The 21,574-nt window shown below is 36.6% G+C and overlaps 1 protein-coding gene across 1 annotated transcript; it reads right to left on the reverse strand.

Moving 5' to 3' along the window:
* Positions 1-18,460: 18,460 nt before the first annotated feature.
* LOC131650560 (uncharacterized) lies at positions 18,461-21,323 on the reverse strand. Its single transcript, XM_058920265.1, has 4 exons — positions 20,531-21,323; positions 20,125-20,328; positions 19,119-19,976; positions 18,461-19,038 (listed from the first exon to the last, which is right to left on the reverse strand). The coding sequence occupies exons 1-4, from the start codon at positions 21,321-21,323 to the stop codon at positions 18,461-18,463; spliced, it is 2,433 nt and encodes an 810-aa protein (XP_058776248.1).
* Between the last annotated feature and the right edge of the window lie 251 nt (positions 21,324-21,574).

A 21,574-nucleotide genomic window follows, 5' to 3' on the forward strand; every position in this document is an offset into this window, starting at 1 on the left:
GAGAAGCAGAAGGTGACTTGCCTTATGTCTGTTTCTGAAGAGCAATGGGTCTGGCACAGAAGATTAGGTCATGCTAGTTTGAGAAAGATTTCTCAGATTAACAAACTAAATCTGGTCAGAGGTCTCCCAAATCTAAAATACAAATCAGATGCTCTTTGTGAAGCATGTCAGAAGGGCAAGTTCTCCAAACCTGCATTCAAATCTAAGAATGTTGTCTCTTCCTTAAGGCCGTTAGAACTTCTGCACATAGATCTGTTTGGACCAGTCAAAACAGCATCTGTCAGGGGGAAGAAATATGGATTAGTCATCGTAGATGATTATAGCCGCTGGACATGGGTAAAGTTCTTAAAACACAAGGATGAGTCTCATTCAGTGTTCTTTGAATTCTGCACTCAGACCCAATCTGAGAAGGAGTGCAAAATCATAAAGGTCAGAAGTGATCATGGTGACGAATTTGAGAACAGATTCTTTGAAGAGTTCTTCAAAGGAAATGGTATTGCCCATGATTTCTCTTACCCTAGAACTCCACAGAAAAATGGAGTTGTAGAGCGAAAGAATAGGACTCTGCAAGAAATGGCCAGAACCATGATCAATGAGACCAATATGGCTAAGCACTTCTGGGCAGAAGCAATAAACACTGCATGTTATATTCAGAATAGAATCTCTATAAGACCTATTCTAAATAAGACTCCTTATGAATTGTGGAAGAACAGAAAGCCCAACATTTCATATTTTCATCCTTTTGGATGTGTGTGTTTCATTCTGAATACTAAAGATCATCTTGGTAAGTTTGATTCTAAGGCACAAAAATGTTTTCTTCTTGGATATTCTGAACGGTCTAAAGGCTACAGAGTATACAATACTGAAACATTGGTTATAGAAGAATCAATCAATATCAGATTTGATGATAAGCTTGGTCTTGAAAAGCCAAAGCAGTTTGAGAATTTTGCAGATATAGATATTGACATATCAGAAGCTGAAGAACCAAGAAGCAAATTTTCAGAAGCTAAAAGTATCAGAAGCAAAGGGTCAGAAGATCAAGTTGCTGCATCTTTAGAAAACTCAGAATTTCTGAAGAGCCAACAGCCAGAAGATCTTCTAGACTCACCTTAGCTCACTCAGAAGATGTGATCCTTGGAAAGAAAGATGATCCTATAAGAACAAGATCATTCCTTAAGAACAATGCAGAATGTCAATTAGGTCTTGTTTCTTTGATCGAGCTAACTTCTGTTGATCAACCTCTAGAAGACCCAGACTGGATAATTGCCATGCAAGAAGAACTAAATCAGTTTACAAGGAATGATGTATGGGATTTGGTTCCTAGACCAAAAGGATTCAACATCATTGGTACAAAGTGGGAGGATACGAGAGCGCTTTTCTAGAAAAAGCGCTGCTATAAGGGGGCTACAAGAGTGCTTAAGAAGTTTCAAAATCGTTGTCGTTACCTACGCAGCGCTGGCTTTGGCAGCGCTTTTAAGCGCTCTAAAAGCCCCAAAAAAGTGCTTTAGAAGCCCTCCCTCGTTGTAGTGCAAGGAACTCAAAATAAACCACTACCCAAATTTTTTGGCCATTGGGCTACTATCCATGTATGAATCAAAATATACTTTGATATAACTCAACATTTGACTTCATTGTAAACTAGGATGAATGTCGCCATATCCATATAGCAGATCCAAAAAGAACCTTTAGAAAAATCTTCGCTCCTAAAAGACAAAAAGTACACAGATTGGTATGATCCAAACCCAAGTGAAACAAAAAAACCAAACCACGTTGTCACAAAAAACCAATGGAAAGTATGAATAAAAAAACCAAACCCTTCAAATTGTTAGACTAGAAGTTACAAATTACTCCCTCTGATCCTATTTACAAGAAAAACTTTTTTTTTGATAATCTATATCTTTTAAACTCTTTTCAATTATTCTTTTATTTTTTTTATCACTTCAATTATTCTTTTATTATGTCTCATATATTTTACATAGTTTTTTTTTAAAAGTTCATGTTTTATATAAGGTCATTGTTGTTTATCCAATAAATCAAAAGAAAATCGAATGAAACCAAACAAGAGTTAGTCAAATCCAAACTAACATAGAGAAGAGTATCCGTAAACATATATGATCAAATCTTTGATCTTCAAGTACATAAAGTATCAGATGATATACCAAAAACAATTTAGCTATTTAACATAAAAATATTTTATCCAATAAAACCTATCATCAAAATAAAAAAAAAAACACACATTTCTAAACTTTTGAAAACTCAATAATGAAAATTCCATGTAGTTTAAGGAGAGTTGAAACAAGCCTTAGACAATGTATTAACAATCCAGATGACAAAGTAGGGAATACAAAAGAAAAAGAAAGTAAGGTTTTAAAAATTTAACTTATAAAAATAAAAATTACAAAAAAAATGTAATAAAATATAAATGAACTAAACTATCTTTAGTCCAATCAACTATCTATCCATTAAAGAAAGATGCCTACATACTACCAATATTACCCTTCATTTAAAAAAAATTAACACTTCCAAAAGGTTAAAATTGTAAAAACATAATCTCACAATTAATTCACCTCTCATCACCTAAATGCTACCAAGTGTCAAGTTCTTATTTAATACTTTTTCAACTTTCACTTTTTTCTCCACTTCTCACTCTTTCACTCACCATTTCTCTTTCCTACACTTTTCCGTTTTCATTTTAATTTTTCTCTTTCTCTTTTTATTTTTCTAAGCATAAATGAATAAATAAATTGAATGAAGAGCAACACAACAAATTTTATTCAACCGAAAACATAATTATTTTATAATTATTAAAAAAAATTATTTTTAAATTTCAAAATTCTTATTTTTCTCACGAGCCACTATGAGCAAAATATCGATTTTATTATCTTTATTTGAGATAGAGAATTTTTTTTCTCACGGGCTACTATGAGCAAAATATCTATTTTATTTTAACTAACAATTGTCATTATTTGAGACATAAAATTTTATTTTTAAATATCAAAATTTTTAATATTCTCATAGACTATTATGAGTAATATACATATTTTATTTAAACTAGTGCGATACCCGTGCATGCGCACGGGTACGTGTTGGTGCCGTGTCATTTGGGTCAATTAATAGTTATTTGTCTACCTAAAATTTTTGAAAATATTTTTGAGGGTTTGATAAAGATTTCTTTGAATATATTTGGATTATGCATACCTATTAAGCTTCTTTTTTTTTTTTAATTGTATTTAATCCTGGTAATAATAATTTATTGTGTAAAATATTAATTAGTGTAGCAAAAATGTAAATATGTTGTATTTATAGTATTTAATAAAATGGAATGCATAAGGTACTACATGATGAAGGGTCCATGCATCACAAATATATCACGTGTGTTATAATTGTTAAATAATATATTTAATGAATCCCAACAGTTATAGAAAGTTTTTGGAAACATAATAGGATACCAAGAGTCAGTAATGGTACACTGCATTTTGTCTCTTTTGTTTACAGACTTTAGAAGTACTTCCGAAATAGAAGGTTCTTAGGTTGTTTGTCATTTTCGAACCGTTTTGCTTACTACTTCGTAGAGCACAACAATGGCGAGGTCTGATCGCAAAGTTGAAGATGAAAGGTACTTTCATGGTGTTTTTTCCATTTCTAACAGTGACACTTCGTCTTTCTTCTTGCATGTGTGTTTTGGTTCTCGATTTTGTTATCCCCGTTAGTTTTAGAAGGTCTGTAATATATAATCGGTATTAGAATATGGTAGTTGTTCATGCATTGTTTTTTATGGTACCCATTTGTGTGCTGGGTGTTGTGTTTTATGATAGGTATTCGAATCTGGTAGTTGTTCATGCATTGTTTTTGTTTGGTACCCATTTGTGTGGTTTTGTTGTTTTTGTAGATTTACCGATTATCCAGTTGCTTGAATCACATTGCTAATAATGTTTGGTATGCATGCAGTTGCTCATCTAAGAAGGTTGTCAGTATGTATGATTCGAATTAAAAGAACTATATGTTGACTACCTTTATGATGAGGAAGAGCATGAGGAGAAGACTGAAAAGAGGTCTAAGTCGATCTCCTTTGAAGATTTTTGCTCTATTGTGGAACCTGTTTTTGTTGATAATACTAAGGATGGCGGTGATGACATCGCAATGAATAATGAAGGAAAAGTTGTTGTTGTTGTTGGCAAATCAGACGTCCATACATCCGCACCTGGTGATTTCAACTGGTAAATCATTTTAAATGAGTGAGTTTTGAATTTAAAGGGTTCCTATTTTCTTTGTTTTTGTATGTTTTGATATTGTATTTATGTTATCGTGATTGTTTTTCATATGTAGTTGTTTAGAAGCCGATGGCGGGCAGGGAAGTAGTGAGACTGTTGCCGGAGAGGGTTTAAAGGCCAAATCGAGGAAGGCTAAATTTGTGTAAGTATTCTGTTTTAGGACATTTATTTTGTTTATTTGAAAGACCGCCATTAATGTTTTTGATGATACTCCAGATATGTTAGCTCAAATGAGGAGTATGAAGGTCTGTTTGAAAAATATAGTGTAAATCAGATGAAAGTTGTCAAATTATTGAAGGATCCTTGTGTCGATGGCCGTAGCTCTGATTCGGAGAGTGATGAGTTAGGGGATGAAGGATATGATTTTTACCACAGTTGGAAGGTTGAGGTTATAGACGGACAGAGCATGCAGACTAATGTGCAGGTAATACTTTAGTACTGTGAGTTTATATGTGTTATGATATAATCGATACGGTCAATGATTTTACAATTATATGTTTTCGTTGCAGTCTTTTCCTGCCTGTGTTTCAAAACACTATCTGTTGTGGAATCAAAGAGGCATTGAGCTTATAGATGAAGATACTCGGAGGAGTTATTATGTGGAGATTGGCTGGCCAACGCGAAACGAAAAAGGCGTTTAAGAGGGAAAATTTATGGCTGGAGGATGGCACGAGTATGTGAAGAATAGGGATGTCCGAACTGGAGATACCTTGTGGTTCACCATAGAGAATCCTCCGAGACGGCTATATGTTACGTTGGTCAAGGGGTAGGGTGTTTTGAATTTGGACTTGTAATATTGACTGTGTTTAGTTTTTTAGTAATATGTATGGCCTGAACAGTATGGTTGGTTTTATAGTTGTTCATTTTTGGTGTGATACAGGGGAAGTTTCTGTTTTTTTTATCTTCCCAGGAACAATCATATAACAATTGTGAATGAAGTTTTTTTATGTATTAAATGATTAGATACATGTGTTATCCTTATGGTAGTGTTTTTGTTTTGAATGAATTATATTATTTACTGAAGTTCCGATAGATTATTGTTTTTGAGTAATCTAAAAAGAAGTTCTAATAATACTATTACATTTATCTGTGATATTTTTATTGACGTAATACTGGAAAGATAATTTGGTAGTTTGGGAATTATTTTAATGTTCTAAAGATTTTTATATTGTTGTAGTTATTTATTGGGTGTATTTATTAGTTTTAACATAACGTTTAACGTTTGGAATTAAGTTTCTATTGAAAAGAATTATGACATTAAGTATTTCGGTGGTTGTTGTTAGAACAAGATTTGTTCTGATCAATATTCTTAGTTTTGAAGATAACAAGGATATGAATTTTGGATGAGATAATGTGGTACTCTAATACACTGCAATTTCCCTTTCAGGAAATATATAAAGAGTATGCACAAATCAGCGCTCAGAAGCTTTGACTCAGAAGGTTCAGCATGCAACATCAGAACATGGTCTGGCAAGACATCAAAAGATGGTCAAAGCAGAATCAGAACATGGGTCTATGGAAGCATCAGAAGAACTTGAATTCAGAAGCAGAAGCACTGAAGTTCTCACGGTATCACGCTCAGAAGCACTTCAAGGTCAGAAGACAAGAAGATACTCTGCACCTAGCTGTTTGACTCTGATGATATTCAAACGTTGTATGCACAAACATCATATCAGAAGCAAGTACAAGATGGCAGGCTACGCTGACTGACAAAAGGAACGTTAGAAGCTATTAAAGGCAACGTCAGTAGACACAGCGTAAACAAGGCTTGAGGTAGTTGACAAAAGAGTGAAACATTAAATGCAATGCTGTACGGAATACGCAAAGCATTAAATGCTCCCAACGGTCATCTTCTCAAGTGCCTATAAGTATGAAGTTCTGATGAGAAGCAAGGTTGACGGTTGCTGATAATTAACTTGCTGAAACGCTGTTCAAATCAAAGCTCACAAACTTCATCTTCATAAAATCTCACTACATTGCTGTTGTAATATATTAGTGAGATTAAGCTTAAACTTTAAGAGAAATATCACTGTTGTGATTATAGCTTTTCAGAAGCATTGTAATACTCTTAGAATTTGATTACATTAATTTGTAAGTAACTAGAGTGATCAAGTGAGATCAGGATACTCTAGGAAGTCTTAGCTTGTGTCTAAGCAGTTGTAACTAGAGTGATCACGTGGTGGTCAGGATACTCTAGAAAGTCTTAGCTTGTGTCTAAGCAATTGTTCCTAGAGTGATCAGGTTGTGATCAGGATACTCTAGAAGACTTAGTCGTGGGTTAAGTGGAAAACCATTGTAATCTGTTGAGATTAGTGGATTAAATCCTCAAGTGAGGTAAATCACTCCAAGGGGGTGGACTGGAGTAGTTTAGTTAACAACGAACCAGGATAAAAATAACTGTGCAAATTGTTTTTATCGTTCAAGTTTTTAGACTACACTTATTCAAATCCCCCCTTTCTAAGTGTTTTTTTATCCTTCAATTGGCATCAGAGCGCCGGTTCTAAGGTGCAAGCACTTAACCGTGTTTAGAAAAGATTCAGGAAGAGAAAAACGCTTCAGTAAAAGATGGCTGGTGAAATTCCAACAAACCCACCTGCATCTACATCTGGCTCTGCTGAGCAATATAATGGTAACAATGGTTATACTAGACCACCAGTATTTGATGGTGAAAACTTTGAATACTGGAAAGATAAACTGGAAAGTTACTTTCTTGGTCTAGATGGTGAACTATGGGATCTTCTGATGGATGGTTACAAACATCCAATGAAAGCCAGTGGCGTAAGGCTTACAAGGCAAGAAATGGATGATGATCATAAGAAGCTTTTCAAGAATCATCATAAATGTAGGACTGTTTTGCTGAATGCTATCTCTCATGCTGAGTATGAGAAGATATCTAACAGAGAAACGACCTATGATATATATGAGTCATTGAAAATGACCCATGAGGGAAATGCTCAAGTCAAGGAGACTAAAGCTCTTGCTCTAATCCAAAGATATGAAGCCTTCAAGATGGAGGATGATGAAAACATTGAGAAGATGTTCTCAAGATTTCAAACGCTAACTGCTGGATTAAGAGTTCTGGATAAAGGCTACACCAAGGCTGATCATGTAAAGAAGATTATCAGAAGCTTACCCAGAAGATGGGGTCCAATGGTAACAGCATTCAAGATTGCAAAGAATCTGAATGAAGTTTCTTTGGAAGAGCTTATCAGTGCCTTGAGAAGCCATGAAATAGAGCTGGATGCAAACGAGCCTCAGAAGAAAGGTAAGTCTATTGCATTAAAATCTAATGTTAAAAAATGCACTAACGCTTTTCAGGCCAAAGAAGAAGATCCTGAATAATCAGAATCTGAAGAAGACGATGAACTGTCCATGATCTCCAGAAGGGTAAATCAACTCTGGAAGAGCAAGCAAAGGAAGTTCAGAGGCTTCAGAAGTTCAAAGAGATTTGAACGAGGAGAATCTTCTGGTGACAGAAGATCTGACAAGAAGAAGGCTATCTGCTATGAGTGCAATGAGCCTGGACACTTCAAGAATGAATGTCCAAAACTTCAGAAGGAGAATTCCAAGAAGAAGTTTCATAAGAAGAAAGGTCTTATGGCAACATGGGATGATTCTGAATCAGAATCAGAATCAGACTCTGAAGGAGAGCAGGCCAACTTCGCGCTGATGGCTACAGAAGATGATGGATCAGAATCTACATCAGAATCAGATTCTGAAGAGGTATTTTCTGAACTATCTAGAGAAGAGTTAGTTTCCAGTTTAACAGAACTTCTGGAACTCAAGGCTCATCTTAGTATCAAATACAAAAAGCTGAAGAAGCAGTTTGAATTTGAAACTAAGAAGCTGGAAGTGGAAAATTCTGAACTAAAGGAAAAAGTTTTAAATCTATCCAAAGATAGTGGATCTCCTTCTGAAACAGAAAAATCCATTCCAAGTCTCAATCATATTCTGAAAGAATATGACTCGAGCTTCAGAAAGTTCTTATCTAGAAGTATTGGCAGAAGTCATCTTGCTTCTATGATATATGGTGTTTCTGGAAACAGAAGGTTTGGTTTTGGCTATGAGGGTGATACCTCACATAAATTTGAACCTATTGATGATCTGAAGATCACATACAAGCCATTGTATGATCAGTTCAAATATGGCCATGCACATGATATTAGGCTCACTTCACATACACAGAGCTTTAACACTGTTCACACCAAGAAGCATGTGACACATCCTAAGAAATATCATGCTGACAAACTTAAAGAATATCATGCTAATCCTCCTATTAAATATTATGCTAAACCCAAGTTCAATCAGAACTTGAGGAGAACTAACAAGAAAGGACCCAAGAAATTGTGGGTACCTAAGGAGAAGATAATTTCTGTTGCGGATATACTTGGCTGCAAAGAGGACAAAAAGGAAAATGTCATGGTACCTGGACTTTGGGTGCTCGCGACACATGACGGGAAGAAGGTCTACATTCCAAGACCTGGTGCTTAAACTAGGTGGAGAAGTCAAGTTTGGAGGAGATCAAAAGGGCAAAATCATTGGCTTTGGAACCATAAGTCTTGGTAACTCTCCTTCCATAACTAATGTACTTCTTGTAGAAGGATTAACGCATAACTTATTGTCCATAAGTCAATTAAGTGACAATGGTTATGATATAATCTTCAATCAAAAGTCTTGCAAGGCTGTAAGTCAGAAGGATGGCTCAATCCTATTTACTGGCAAGAGAAATAGCAACATTTATAAGATTGATCTTTCTGATCTTGAGAAGCAGAAGGTGACTTGTCTTATGTCTGTCTCTGAAGAGCAATGGGTCTGGCACAGAAGATTAGGTCATGCTAGTTTGAGAAAGATTTCTCAGATTAACAAACTAAATCTGGTCAGAGGACTCCCTAATCTGAAATACAAATCAGATGCTCTTTGTGAAGCATGTCAGAAGGGCAAGTTCTCCAAACCTGCATTCAAGTCTAAGAATGTTGTTTCTTCCTCAAGGCCGTTAGAACTCTTGCACATTGATCTGTTTGGCCCAGTCAAAACAGCATCTGTCAGAGGGAAGAAATATGGATTAGTCATCGTAGATGATTATAGCCGCTGGACATGGGTAAAGTTCTTAAAACACAAGGATGAGTCTCATTCAGTGTTCTTTGAATTCTGCACTCAGATCCAATCTGAGAAGGAGTGCAAGATCATTAAGGTCAGAAGTGATCGTGGTGGCGAATTTGAGAACAGATTCTTTGAGGAGTTCTTTAAAGAAAATGGTATTGCCCATGATTTCTCTTGCCCTAGAACTCCACAACAAAATGGAGTTGTAGAGCGAAAGAATAGGACTCTACAAGAAATGGCCAGAACCATGATCAATGAAACCAATATGGCTAAGCACTTCTGGGCAGAAGCAATAAACACTGTGTGTTATATTCAGAATAGAATCTCTATAAGACCTATTCTAAATAAGACTCCTTAAGAATTGTGGAAGAACAGAAAGCCCAACATTTCATATTTTCATCCTTTTGGATGTGTGTGTTTTATTCTGAATACTAAAGATCATCTTGGTAAGTTTGATTCTAAAGCACAAAAGTGTTTCCTTCTTGGATATTCTGAACGTTCTAAAGGCTACAGAGTATACAATACTGAAACATTGATTGTAGAAGAATCAATCAATATCAGGTTTGATGATAAGCCTGGTCTTGAAAAACCAAAGCAGTTTGAGAATTTTGCAGATATAGATATTGATATATCAGAAGCTGTAGAACCAAGAAGCAAAGCTGCAGAAGCTGGAAGTCTCAGAAGCAATGGATCAAAAGATCAAGTTGCTGCATCTTTAGAGAATCTAAGGATTTCTGAAGAGCCAATAGTCAGAAGATCATCTAGACTTGCATCAGCTCATTCAGAAGATGTGATCCTTGGGAAGAAAGATGATCCTATCAGAACAAGATCCTTTCTAAAGAATGACTATCAGAAGTAGTGATCAGAATTAGAAGATGTACAGTCTTTTCAAAAACAACACAGCTGTCATCTATGAGTATCTGAAAATGAACGCGTGTCTGTACGGTCAGTACAAGCGTGCAGTTGAAAAGACGCCGACCTAGGTAACTGTGTTAAATCATTTCATTTACCATGTTCTCTCTCTCCTAACGTCACTCATCATTTAATGCAATTGATTTCTTTTGATTCTGTAACTGTTCATTCTCAAAATTTTATTGTACTCTTTTTTTCTTTCTCAAATCCGTCTCTATAAATTCTTTTCAAATCATATCGATTATCTTTTTCGCTCCCATTCTCTCTTTCTTCTTGCATTTTTTTTAAAAACCTTTTAGTCTCTTCTAAAAACCCTAAAACGAAAACCCAGAATTTGTTCTTCTTATTTGTTCGTTCTGCTTCAATGGCTGCTTCTTCATCTCAAAATGTTGGTTCATCTGCTCCTCTCCATCTTCAAGAAGAAGAAAATCAGCAACTCACTCCAGTCGTTGCGTGCTCCATTCCTAAGGATGAATGGGAAGTTCTATGTGAACTCATGGTTGATTTTGATAACATTGAAGAACACCAATTTCATCTCAAAGAAGATATAATTTTTCAAGGATGGACTTCATTGTTCGCTGAGTTCTGTGGACCAATCTACCCAGATCTTGTCAAGGAATTCTGGGTGCATGCAGTTGTCGCTCCTAAATCCATCTTGTCTTTCGTCCATGGAAAGTTTGTGGTAGTGACTGAGAACATCCTAAGAATGATGTTTGATCTGAGAAACCCTGAGGGGTCTTTTGAAATCGATCAAAGGGCTGATTGGGGAGTTGTGTTATCTACTCTCTACTTAGATGTAAATGAAACAAAGCATGTCAAGGACATGAGACACCTCTACAAAATCTGGACCAAGATTCTTCTTGGGTGTTTCTATCACAGGAAAGGAACACATGCTGCAGACTTCGTCAACAATGAGCAAAAATACATTCTGTATTGCATTGCCACTAAGAAGAAGGTTGATGCTATCTACATTATCTTCAACCATATGTGGAAGGCTGTGAGGGATTCCAGAAATGCCTTCAGAGAAAAAAACTGTACTACTATTCCTTTTGGTAGAATCATCACAAATCTTCTGGTTCATTCCAAGATTGTTGAGAACCTGGAATCTGAAGGTATTATCAAAGACCTTGCTGTCACCTCTAGGAGTTGCCTGAATGCTCTCACTTTAAAGAAGATGAAGGTGATTAATACTATCATCAAAACTCCCCAACCTCTTGCTGGAACAAGAATCAGAAGAGAACCCGTTCTAGCTGAATTTAAAACCTTCTTCAATAGTGAGGTACCAGGAGTCAGAACTAGGTATCTGAAGTCACTAAAAGAAGATGAAGGTGTTAAAGGTCAAGAACTAGGTGCTCCTGCTAAAGTAAACCGCAAGAAGGAAGGAAGGACCAAAAGAAAGTTTGATCATCCTTCTGTTAATCAGGTGAAGGTTGTTCAGAAAGTTGCCGCTACCACTGAGAAAGAAGTGGTTCCAGAAGAAGTAATTGCAAAGGTTGTTAAGGCTGTCTCAGTTGAATTTGAGAAGAATAAGAAGGAAGCTGAGAAGAAGAAGAAGAAGTCAAATAACAATGCTGAGATTGTTAAAGTTGTTGAGAAGGAGAAAGTCAGAAAAAGGAAGCTAATAATTTATGACTCCGATGAAGAAAAGGTTGCTCAAGAGGATGTGAATCAGCAGGAAGCTCTGGCGACCGTCAGAAGGAGAGAAATCTCTCGCGGAAAAACAAAGGTTGTTGAAGAGCCGAAGGGTAAGAAGCAGAAGAAGCTTGAGGTTGTGGTCAAAGCTATTCAGAAAGCATCCAAAGGTATACGTCTTTCTGAAACCGATTCTACTCCTATTTCAGAAGTTGCACCAATAGCGGTTGCCCCTATCCCTGAACCAGAAATAGCCCCATCAGAATCACCTATAAACATTCATGTTCTTACACCTCCATCTTCTTCTGTAACCATTCCTTCTTCTCCACCCACCATCAATCCTGTTTTGGATATACCACCCCTTCAAACTCTCTTTCCACCTCACACAAATATCTCCATCTCTCAACCTTCTCCCCATGCCAACTATGAATCCATTCCTTCCACCTCTCAAAACAACCAAAGTGGTTCTGATCTTCCAAACTTTGCATCACATGAGCAACTACTCCGTGACTGCAACTACACTCCAAAGCCTCGTCCTGAAGCTGAACTGGTTGTGTTAGAGTCTGATAATGAAGCAGAATCTTCTTATAGGTTGGATAGAGAGCCTCAACCCTATTCTGTCCCTAACCCTGTTTCTTCTCGAACCATTATAAGATACCGCCTAGTCTACCCTATTGGTGTAATTTTTGAAAAGGTAAAGAGGAATCTCAGAAGTATCTTTGATACCCTCAGAATTGCTGAAAGTTCTGGCTTGAATGACGTTGCTATGCGGAAGTTCTGGAGAATCTTACGCGGAGAAACAAATGCATACTTTATAGAACTTCAGGAAGCTTGCGTAGAAGCTGCTCCACGGCCTCGTGGAATTCTGAGAAGTTATGAAGACTTCTGGTTTGCTCGTCTCGGGGGGAGACATATCTTTGAGGAGTAGCGGTTTGTGGATGAATTGGAAGAAGCAAGACTGGCTGCTGCATTAGAAGCAAATCCTTGCATAGAAATTATGGTTTGGAAACCTCATTTCTTTGTCTTGGTTGGAGACTTCTAGACTCTCTTTGACTTTCTGAGGGAAAACCCTTCTAAGAAAGACCCAAGCTTGGTCATTCCAGAAGTTGTTGACCCACCAGAAGTTGAAGGTCCTTCTGCCCCTAGGAATCTAGCTGCCATTCTTCAGGCACTTGAGAATGGAGACTCTGAGATTTCGGCTGCAGAATATGAAGATGCTTCTATGCAAGAAGCAGATGTAGAAGATCATGTTGCTGAAAACAGTTCCTGTTGAGGAAAATCCTGGAAATGATCTAACAATGGAAGCTACAGATCACAATGCCATCCATGTGGATAGTAGCTGTGAAACTTCTTCCGATGAACCTTCCCGTCTTGCAAGGACTCTGGAAGTTATTCAGAAGATCCAGGATGAGCAAAGCTCAGTTAATGCTGAGTTTAGAGCTTTCATGGAGAGGCAGAATGAGCACAACAATGGGGTTCAAGATATGCTGGACAAGATCTTGTCGAAGCTAGGGTCATCTTAGATTGAGTCTTTGTTGTTTTGTTTTTTCTGTTTTTGCTTTGCTGCATCTGTTTTATGCATCTTCTCCTGCTTATCTTCTTGTACTTCTGTACTTCTGTCTTCTTGAGCTTAAATGAAAATTATCTTTTTCTTCCATCTGTTTCCTTTTGTTTTTCATCTTAATCTTTTATTTTTTTGATGTTATGACAAAAAGGGGGAGAAATATGTGATAAATGATCTTATTTAATTTTATCAGTTGCTAGGAGAAAGGCCCCACATTTCTAACAGAACTTGCAAAGTTCTATGTTTTAAGTTTTGTTGTTGCAGGAATTAAAGATTTCTCTTTAAAGCTCAACATAAGAATCAACGAGATGAGGAAAAGCAATTCTATAAAGAATCAAGCTCTTGGATTCTTGAAGCAAGCTGAGAGCTGTGAAGCTTCAGAATCAGAAGCAAGAAGGAAGAATGTTCAGATATTCTGATGATAGAATATGCTCTGAAACATTATGTCTATTTGTTCTCATACATATTATGTGGCTCTGATACATATTATGTGTTCTGAAACATATTCTATTTTCTGACTCTTTCATGCTGACTTTTGTCGTTTAGCTTTGTTCTGCAACATTTTAGGATGTCGAGATGCTCTGATGATGCTCTGGTACATTCAACAATGTTCTGATACAATCTAGCATGAAGTGATGTAAGAAGAAATTCAAGCTCTGAAGCTGTCCTAATGGAAGCAAGAGTCAGAAGCTGTGAATGTTCTGAAGATCAAAGAAATTCAAGTTCTGAAGCTGTCCGATGGAAGCAGGAGTCAGAAGCTGTGAATGTTCTGAAGATCAAAGAAATTCAAGTTCTGAAGCTGTCCGATGGAAGCAGGAATCAGAAGCTGTGGATGTTCTGAGGATCTAAAGAAATTCAAAGTTCTGAAGCTGTCCTATGGAAGCAAGAATCAGAAGTCATGAATGTTCTGAAGATCAAGCACATGTGAACGTCTCTACTGAAATACTCAGGGAAGTCTCTTTTATTATTAAAATTCTTCTAGTACTTATTTCAGGGGGAGATTATCTATCTCAGGGGGAGATTATAAATCTCAGGGGGAGACATATTCACATGCTTATTCTTTAGCTGTGTAATTGTCTTTAGCCGTCTGCTCTTTCTGATCGCAAATTCATATCATTTATATATGTTTTTGTCATCATCAAAAAGGGGGAGATTGTTAGAATAAGATTTGTTCTGATCAATATTCTTAGTTTTGATGATAACAAGGATATGAATTTTGGATGAGATAATGTGGTACTCTAATACACTGCAATTTCCCTTTCAGGAAATATATAAAGAGTATGCACAAATCAGCGCTCAGAAGCTTTGACTCAGAAGGTTCAGCATGAAACATCAGAACATGGTCTGGCAAGACATCAGAAGATGGTCAAAGCAGAATCAGAACATAGGTCTATGGAAGCATCAGAAGAACTTGAATTCAGAAGCAGAAGCACTGAAGTTCTCACGGTATCACGCTTAGAAGCACTTCAAGTTCAGAAGACAAGAAGATGCTCTGCACCTAGCTGTTTGACTCTGATGATATTCAAACGTTGTATGTACAAACATCAGATCAGAAGCAAGTACAAGATGGCAGGCTACGCTGACTGACAAAAGGAACGTTAGAAGCTATTAAAGGCAACGTCAGTAGACACAGCGTAAACAAGGCTCGAGGTAGTTGACAAAAGAGTGAAACATTAAATGCAATGCTGTACGGAATACGCAAAGCATTAAATGCTCCCAACGGTCATCTTCTCAAGTGCCTATAAGTATGAAGTTCTGATGAGAAGCAAGGTTGACGATTGCTGATAATTAACTTGCTGAAACGCTGTTCAAATCAAAGCTCACAAACTTCATCTTCATAAAAGCTCACTACATTGCTGTTGTAATATATTAGTGAGATTAAGCTTAAACTTTAAGAGAAATATCACTGTTGTGATTATAGCTTTTCAGAAGCATTGTAATACTCTTAGAATTTGATTACATTAATTTGTAAGTAACTAGAGTGATCAAGTGTGATCAGGATACTCTAGGAAGTCTTAGCTTGTGTCTAAGCAGTTGTAACTAGAGTGATCACATGGTGGTCAGGATACTCTAGAAAGTCTTAGCTTGTGTCTAAGCAATTGTTCCTAGAGTGATCAGGTTGTGCTGGATACTCTAGAAGACTTAGTCGTGGGCTAAGTGGAAAACCATTGTAATCTGTTGAGATTAGTGGATTAAATCCTCAGGTGAGGTAAATCACTCCAAGGGGGTGGACTGGAGTAGTTTAGTTAACAATGAACCAGGATAAAAATAACTGTGCAAATTGTTTTTATCGTTCAAATTTTTAGACTACACTTATTCAAACCCCCCCTTTCTAAGTGTTTTTCTATCCTTCAGTTGTAATAGAGGAATGGTCAGGTGGGAGTAGTAATGGGCTTTTAGTGTCATTAGTGATGAATAGAGTAATATATTACTTCTTATGACGTAGGAAACGTTTTGTTGGTTTCTATACGTTACGTTGTTTCGGTTTTTAATATAAGGTTTATGCCCTCAAAGGTTTTACGCCTAGTTTTTCAGAAGTTTGGTTGAGGAATGAGTGAAATGGGTGAGAACAGTTCAATGATTTCTGGTGGAAGGTGATTTCCTGCGTGTAAATTTGATTTGTAATGTAGACGGGATAATCAGCTAATGTTGATACACGTTTTGTTATTTCTATTTGCATGTTCAATCGATGATTCACGTTTTATTCGAAATTATATACTGATTCTGAATAGTCTTTGTTTAGCAGGAATGCAGCAAAGATGGAATTTGATGAAACATGGGATATGCTGAAAAATGAAGTTCTCATAAAGAGGGTGTTGGAGGAGAGGCGGATTCAAAAAGAATGGAAGAGAAGTTGGGAAATGCTGAACATTGGGAGTGAGGTGAATGGGACGGCTGGCAGTGGTCGTAGAATAAGTGCTCGTTTATGGAGCCAAATAACTGGGAAAGAGGTTGTCGTTGAAAGATCCACTGATGGGAAACATGATAACAGTTTGGCGAGTGGAGATGTGGCTAATAGGAGGTCTTCTCCTGTTACGATTGCAAAAGAAAAGAGGAGCAGGAGGGTGGAATCCATTGATAAAAAGGAAGAGGATGGATACAAATACTATTCCTGGTGTAAGGTTATTGATTCTGTCAAAGTAGCTTCTGAAAATATGCTTGTAAGTATATTAAGTTAGTTATGTTTGGGTTAAGTTTTTTCAAACACTCTTGTTTTTGAATTTCCTCTACTTCTATTTAAGTTGTATGGTTAAAGATGATATATTATATGTTATTGTTGCAGCAATTTCCTCAAGAAGTCGTCCGCAACTGCTTGGACAAGCGCTATACGCGCGTCTTATTTCGTGATTCTGACTTCAAAAAGGTATTCAAGTGTGAGCTTCATTATTCCAAGAGAGAGTATTGCGTTGAGAGATATCTTTGGAAGGGTTGGTGCGATTTTGTGAAGGAAGGAGGCATTCAAGATGGTGACCGGCTGAGATTTGCAATATGTGACAAACCTTGTTCATCAGTGCAACCTGGGACACAAATGGTAGCTGTGGCAGTGGTCAACCGATCCCGGTGTGGATAATTGTGGTTAAATTAAAGAGCAAGATGGCAGTTGAAATATGAGTGTGTTATGTAATGATAGTTTTAGTAATGATGGTGTGACAATAGTTATGTATTAGTGGTGGAGTTGTGTTTGTTTTATGTTGTTCGAAGCTTGATGTAATTTTAACATGTTTCTTTATGTTTCATGTCAGTTGTTGGATAAGTCCTATAATATGTTTTATGTAATATTAAATTTATTGTGTGGTTATTATATTAATAGATGTGTTTTATAAGATAGTTTTTAATGAATGTTTATAACCGAAATTAAATGTGAATGTTACAATATTGATAGCATATATGTTTGTTGTTCTATAAAAAGACCAAAAACCGCATTGAAACAGGTATACTTTGCAGTGTTTTGAGTATCATACAAACACAAGTTGTGTCTTTGGTTTCTACTAAATGGATAAAACAGGAACTCTCATTCATTCCAGACAGATTGACTGTTTTTTAATTGCGAAAGTATGTTCACAGGTATGTACAGCAGTTTCTTGAGTAATTAAGCATTGGTCTTATGTTGTTTATTATGTTAAAATTATCTCCACTCATAAATTAAGTATTGTAAATTTCAAGATGTATCCTGAAATTGATCCAGAATTCACACTGAATTACAATGACGAATTAAACAAAGTTTGGACAGTGCTCAACAACCAAGGTGTCCACCATGAGTTGATCTTTAATAAAGTTGGCGATCATCCGATGATAATAAGTGGGTGGTGCTTGTTAGAAGCATATTATGCTTTTCCTGCGGGCATTATTGTTGAATTTGGTTATTATTGGTACAATAATTTTGGAATAAACTGGTTTAAAGAAGTGGGAGATTGGGTGGATTTACCGTACTTTCACAGCCAATACACATTTGATGACAACATTCATTCTTTTGTTGTTACAGTTTCTCAGTCTTCATTAAATGAGGGAAAATTAGTTTAGTAACTTATTCTAATACTTTTCAGTTTTTTGGGTTAAGGTTTAATGAAGTAATTGTGTGATTTAACAGTTTGTGTTTATATTGCAGAAGTTGGGGTTAAATACTGCAAGAATCCTGGGAAGTTGTGGGTATGAAGCCCTTGTTTTGTGTGGGGACAGCGGTATGTCCACAACAATGAAACTGTCAAACATTCATGATCCTTACAATACTGAGTTAGGTCCTGGGTGGGATATGTTTTGTAGATGTCATAAAATCGATGCCGGTGAATGTATTGTATTTAGAGTTGATGTTCGATGTCGTTGTGCAATATGTTACGTTTATAGGTTTCCAGGATAGTATATTGCAGTAACTGGCAGCTATGACTATAATTGCTTTTGACGTTTTTTAGTGTTTATCTGTCAGTAAACCTTAAAAGGGATTGAAATTTAAGAATCAGTATAATACAAGCAACAAATACAGGAATTATATATTGTCGAAGATCTCCTTGTAAACTACAGTTGTAGTTGTTGTTTTAACTTTTGCATGTTTATCATGTATTAATATCTTGATTCCTTGTTTTGTTGTCACTCTTGATAGTGCAACATATATTTGTCCATGTGTAAAAACATCCCTTGGTAGGTATAGACCAACAGTATCCAAAGACTGTCCTTGGGATTTGTTAATTGTCATGGCATATGACACTATAATGGGGAACTGTTTTCTGTTGAGCTTGAACGACCATGGTGATTGGGAAGGTGACATATCCATTCGTGGGATGTAAACCTGATTACCACAGTTCTTTCCAGCTATTATTGAAGCTTCAATAACATGTGTCCCCAATTTTGTTACTATCAACCTTGTTCCATTACATAGTCCTTCTGACTGATCAATATTCCTCATGAGCATAATTGGTGTTCCAACCTTTAACTTTAAATGATGGGTAGGCAAACCAGATGTACGCAGGGAACTGAGAAATTCTGGAGTTAGGATATTTACCACTGTGTCGTCATTGATTTCGGACTTATCAACAGTATTGGAGCTGTAGTAATCCCGCATGTCTCCTGTATGAAGAATATAATGAGTTAAGTGAAATTAATATGAAAAGTTGATTTTTGTAAAGGGTAGTGAGAGAGATGTAGACCTGGGATTAAGTCAAGGATATGACTGTTTATTTGTTCCACAATTTCTAATGTTGAAGCCAGAATTGCTCGACCCCTAAGGTATTGGATTGAATGAAAATTGTGAATAAAGTCAGGATATGTAGAATCAACAATGGCGACGATCGGGTCTTCGAATTGTGTTATCAACAGGTCAGGTGGAATTTCAAAATCTGTCACACCGTCATTGGGCTCAGATACTTTTCCTTCGCCAATTCTTAACAACCATTCCGAAAACTGTTGCATTTCTTTTTTATCATCTTGGGTCAGACCGGATTGCAGGCGCATGTTTTTGGTTAATGTTAACACTTGAACAGAATTCCATATGTAAGACGCATTTATGGCAGAATGTACAATATCCGAACGGCTACCTCGAGGGACAACAGGTAAAATCTGCCTGAAATCACCTCCAAAAACAACAACTTTTCCACCAAACATCTCCTTTGAGTTACCGTATTTAGACATTACGTCTCTGAGCGTTCTATCAAGTGCTTCAAAAGTATGCTTGTGTGCCATTGGAGCCTCATCCCAAATAATTAGTTTAGTTTGTCTAAGAAGGTCTCCCACATCATCATTGTACTCAATTTTGCAAGTAGAATTATCTAGCGTTGGCACTGGTATCTTAAATTTTGAATGTGCAGTTCGACCTCCTAGCAATAATAATGACGCTATACCACTGGTTGCGACTGTCAGACATATATCATGCTTTGACCTTAATGCTGCCGCCAGTGTTATCCACATGTATGTCTTACCGGTCCCACCGTAACCATGTAGGAAGAAGACTGCACCATTCTGCGACTCAACTGCGCGCATTAATTTTTGATACATAGCTCTTAGTTCATCTGGGTCAAGGTGATCAGTAAGGTCTTTCACAAAATTGGGTTTCTTCAATAGCATAACTACCGATATAGTTATTATGAATCTCTAAAAGATCAACCAAACAAACAGTAGTATTATAAAATTTAGTTAGTAATATTTTCAATGGTTTACCTGTAAGTCCACCAAAGAGATTTGTGAATTCTGTCTTTGTTTTTGCAATGTCATAATTGCGTTCGTCATATATCAGTCTATTACCTAATTGTTGCAGAACATATCCATCTGGATAAGGGATTGGTTTGAAATCTTTTAGTGTCCTTTTATTTTCTTGAAGCAGCTTTTCTATTTCAATCAGGGTCAAATGTTGCAGTTCGGCTTCTGTGAGAACCAATTCTGTTTTTCAACATTATAAAGAAGAAAGTTAGGCATTGGCTAATAGAAGAGATCAATTTGCTTGTAATTATATATATATATATATATATATATATATATATATATATAGAGAGAGAGAGAGAGAGATAGATAATATAACTGCAACAATAATTTAGTATATATTGTTTAAATTTAAACTCTTAAAAACCTGTATTTAAAGCCAATTGCCTTTGAGCATGTAGGACACCATCAGATAACAGCTGCCATGATTCCTTCCAAACATGTGCTGGGCGATTAACAGCGCCTGACAATAGCATCACCACAAATAGTTTTCGGACAAAATGTCCAGAGCCCCATTCACTGGCCTCTTTCAGAGCACCAATATATTCTTTGTCATCTTCCAGAAATCCCATGGCGAAGCATGCATCTCTAAATGTTTCATACTGGGTATTACCGACCTTGCGAATTTCTTCATAACTTTTTGGTCCCTTGGCTACTGTCAACATCATCCGCAGGTAAAAAAGTTCACCTGTTGTTGGTGGAACCCATATCAATCTCCCAATGGTGAATCCCTTTTTGCGGGGCCTCCACTCCCTTTCTTTTTTGTGGTAAACAAATTTAGATACAAATTGACCATAAGTGAGTGACTGTGCCTCAGTATACTTTGAGTTTGCAGATAGCCAACCAGTAAACATGGAATCAGTAACACTTGCATTCTCCAAAACATTTTCCATTCGATCGTGATCAGTGTAGTAAACAGCCTTTTCGCCTACCAGGTGATAAAACATACGTTCAACTGCCGGTCTTCTACCATGAATGTGAAAAGAGTAAATTCTCCAGCATGCTTCACATGGTGAGATATATCTGCAATCTAAGTATTGTTTTATTTCATCAACCGATTCATTGTTCTTGGTTGACACCGAAGTTGTTATTCTGTCATAGCCTTTGCTAATGTATTTGAAAAGATATTTGATTGAAGTGCTCTGGTTACACCATTCCATGTTTATATGTGCGTTATATTTGAGGAGAAATCTTTTGTTATAAGGTACCACATGACGGTTGTCCAATGTGATACCATTTTTTTTCAATAATGTGGGTTTTTGATCTTCTCCTATAGAGGGGATAACCTTCTGCATCAACAATAGTTTCCTCGTTAAACTTCTTTGGAAAGTATTTAGAGCATTTACCATTTTTCATACAGGTTGATGTCGTGCGCGCCACTCCATATGGCCCGTGCATCATGTTAGATTTA

The sequence above is a fragment of the Vicia villosa genome, linkage group LG2 (assembly GCF_029867415.1).
Source record: "Vicia villosa cultivar HV-30 ecotype Madison, WI linkage group LG2, Vvil1.0, whole genome shotgun sequence".
In the NCBI taxonomy this organism is placed as follows: domain Eukaryota; kingdom Viridiplantae; phylum Streptophyta; class Magnoliopsida; order Fabales; family Fabaceae; genus Vicia; species Vicia villosa.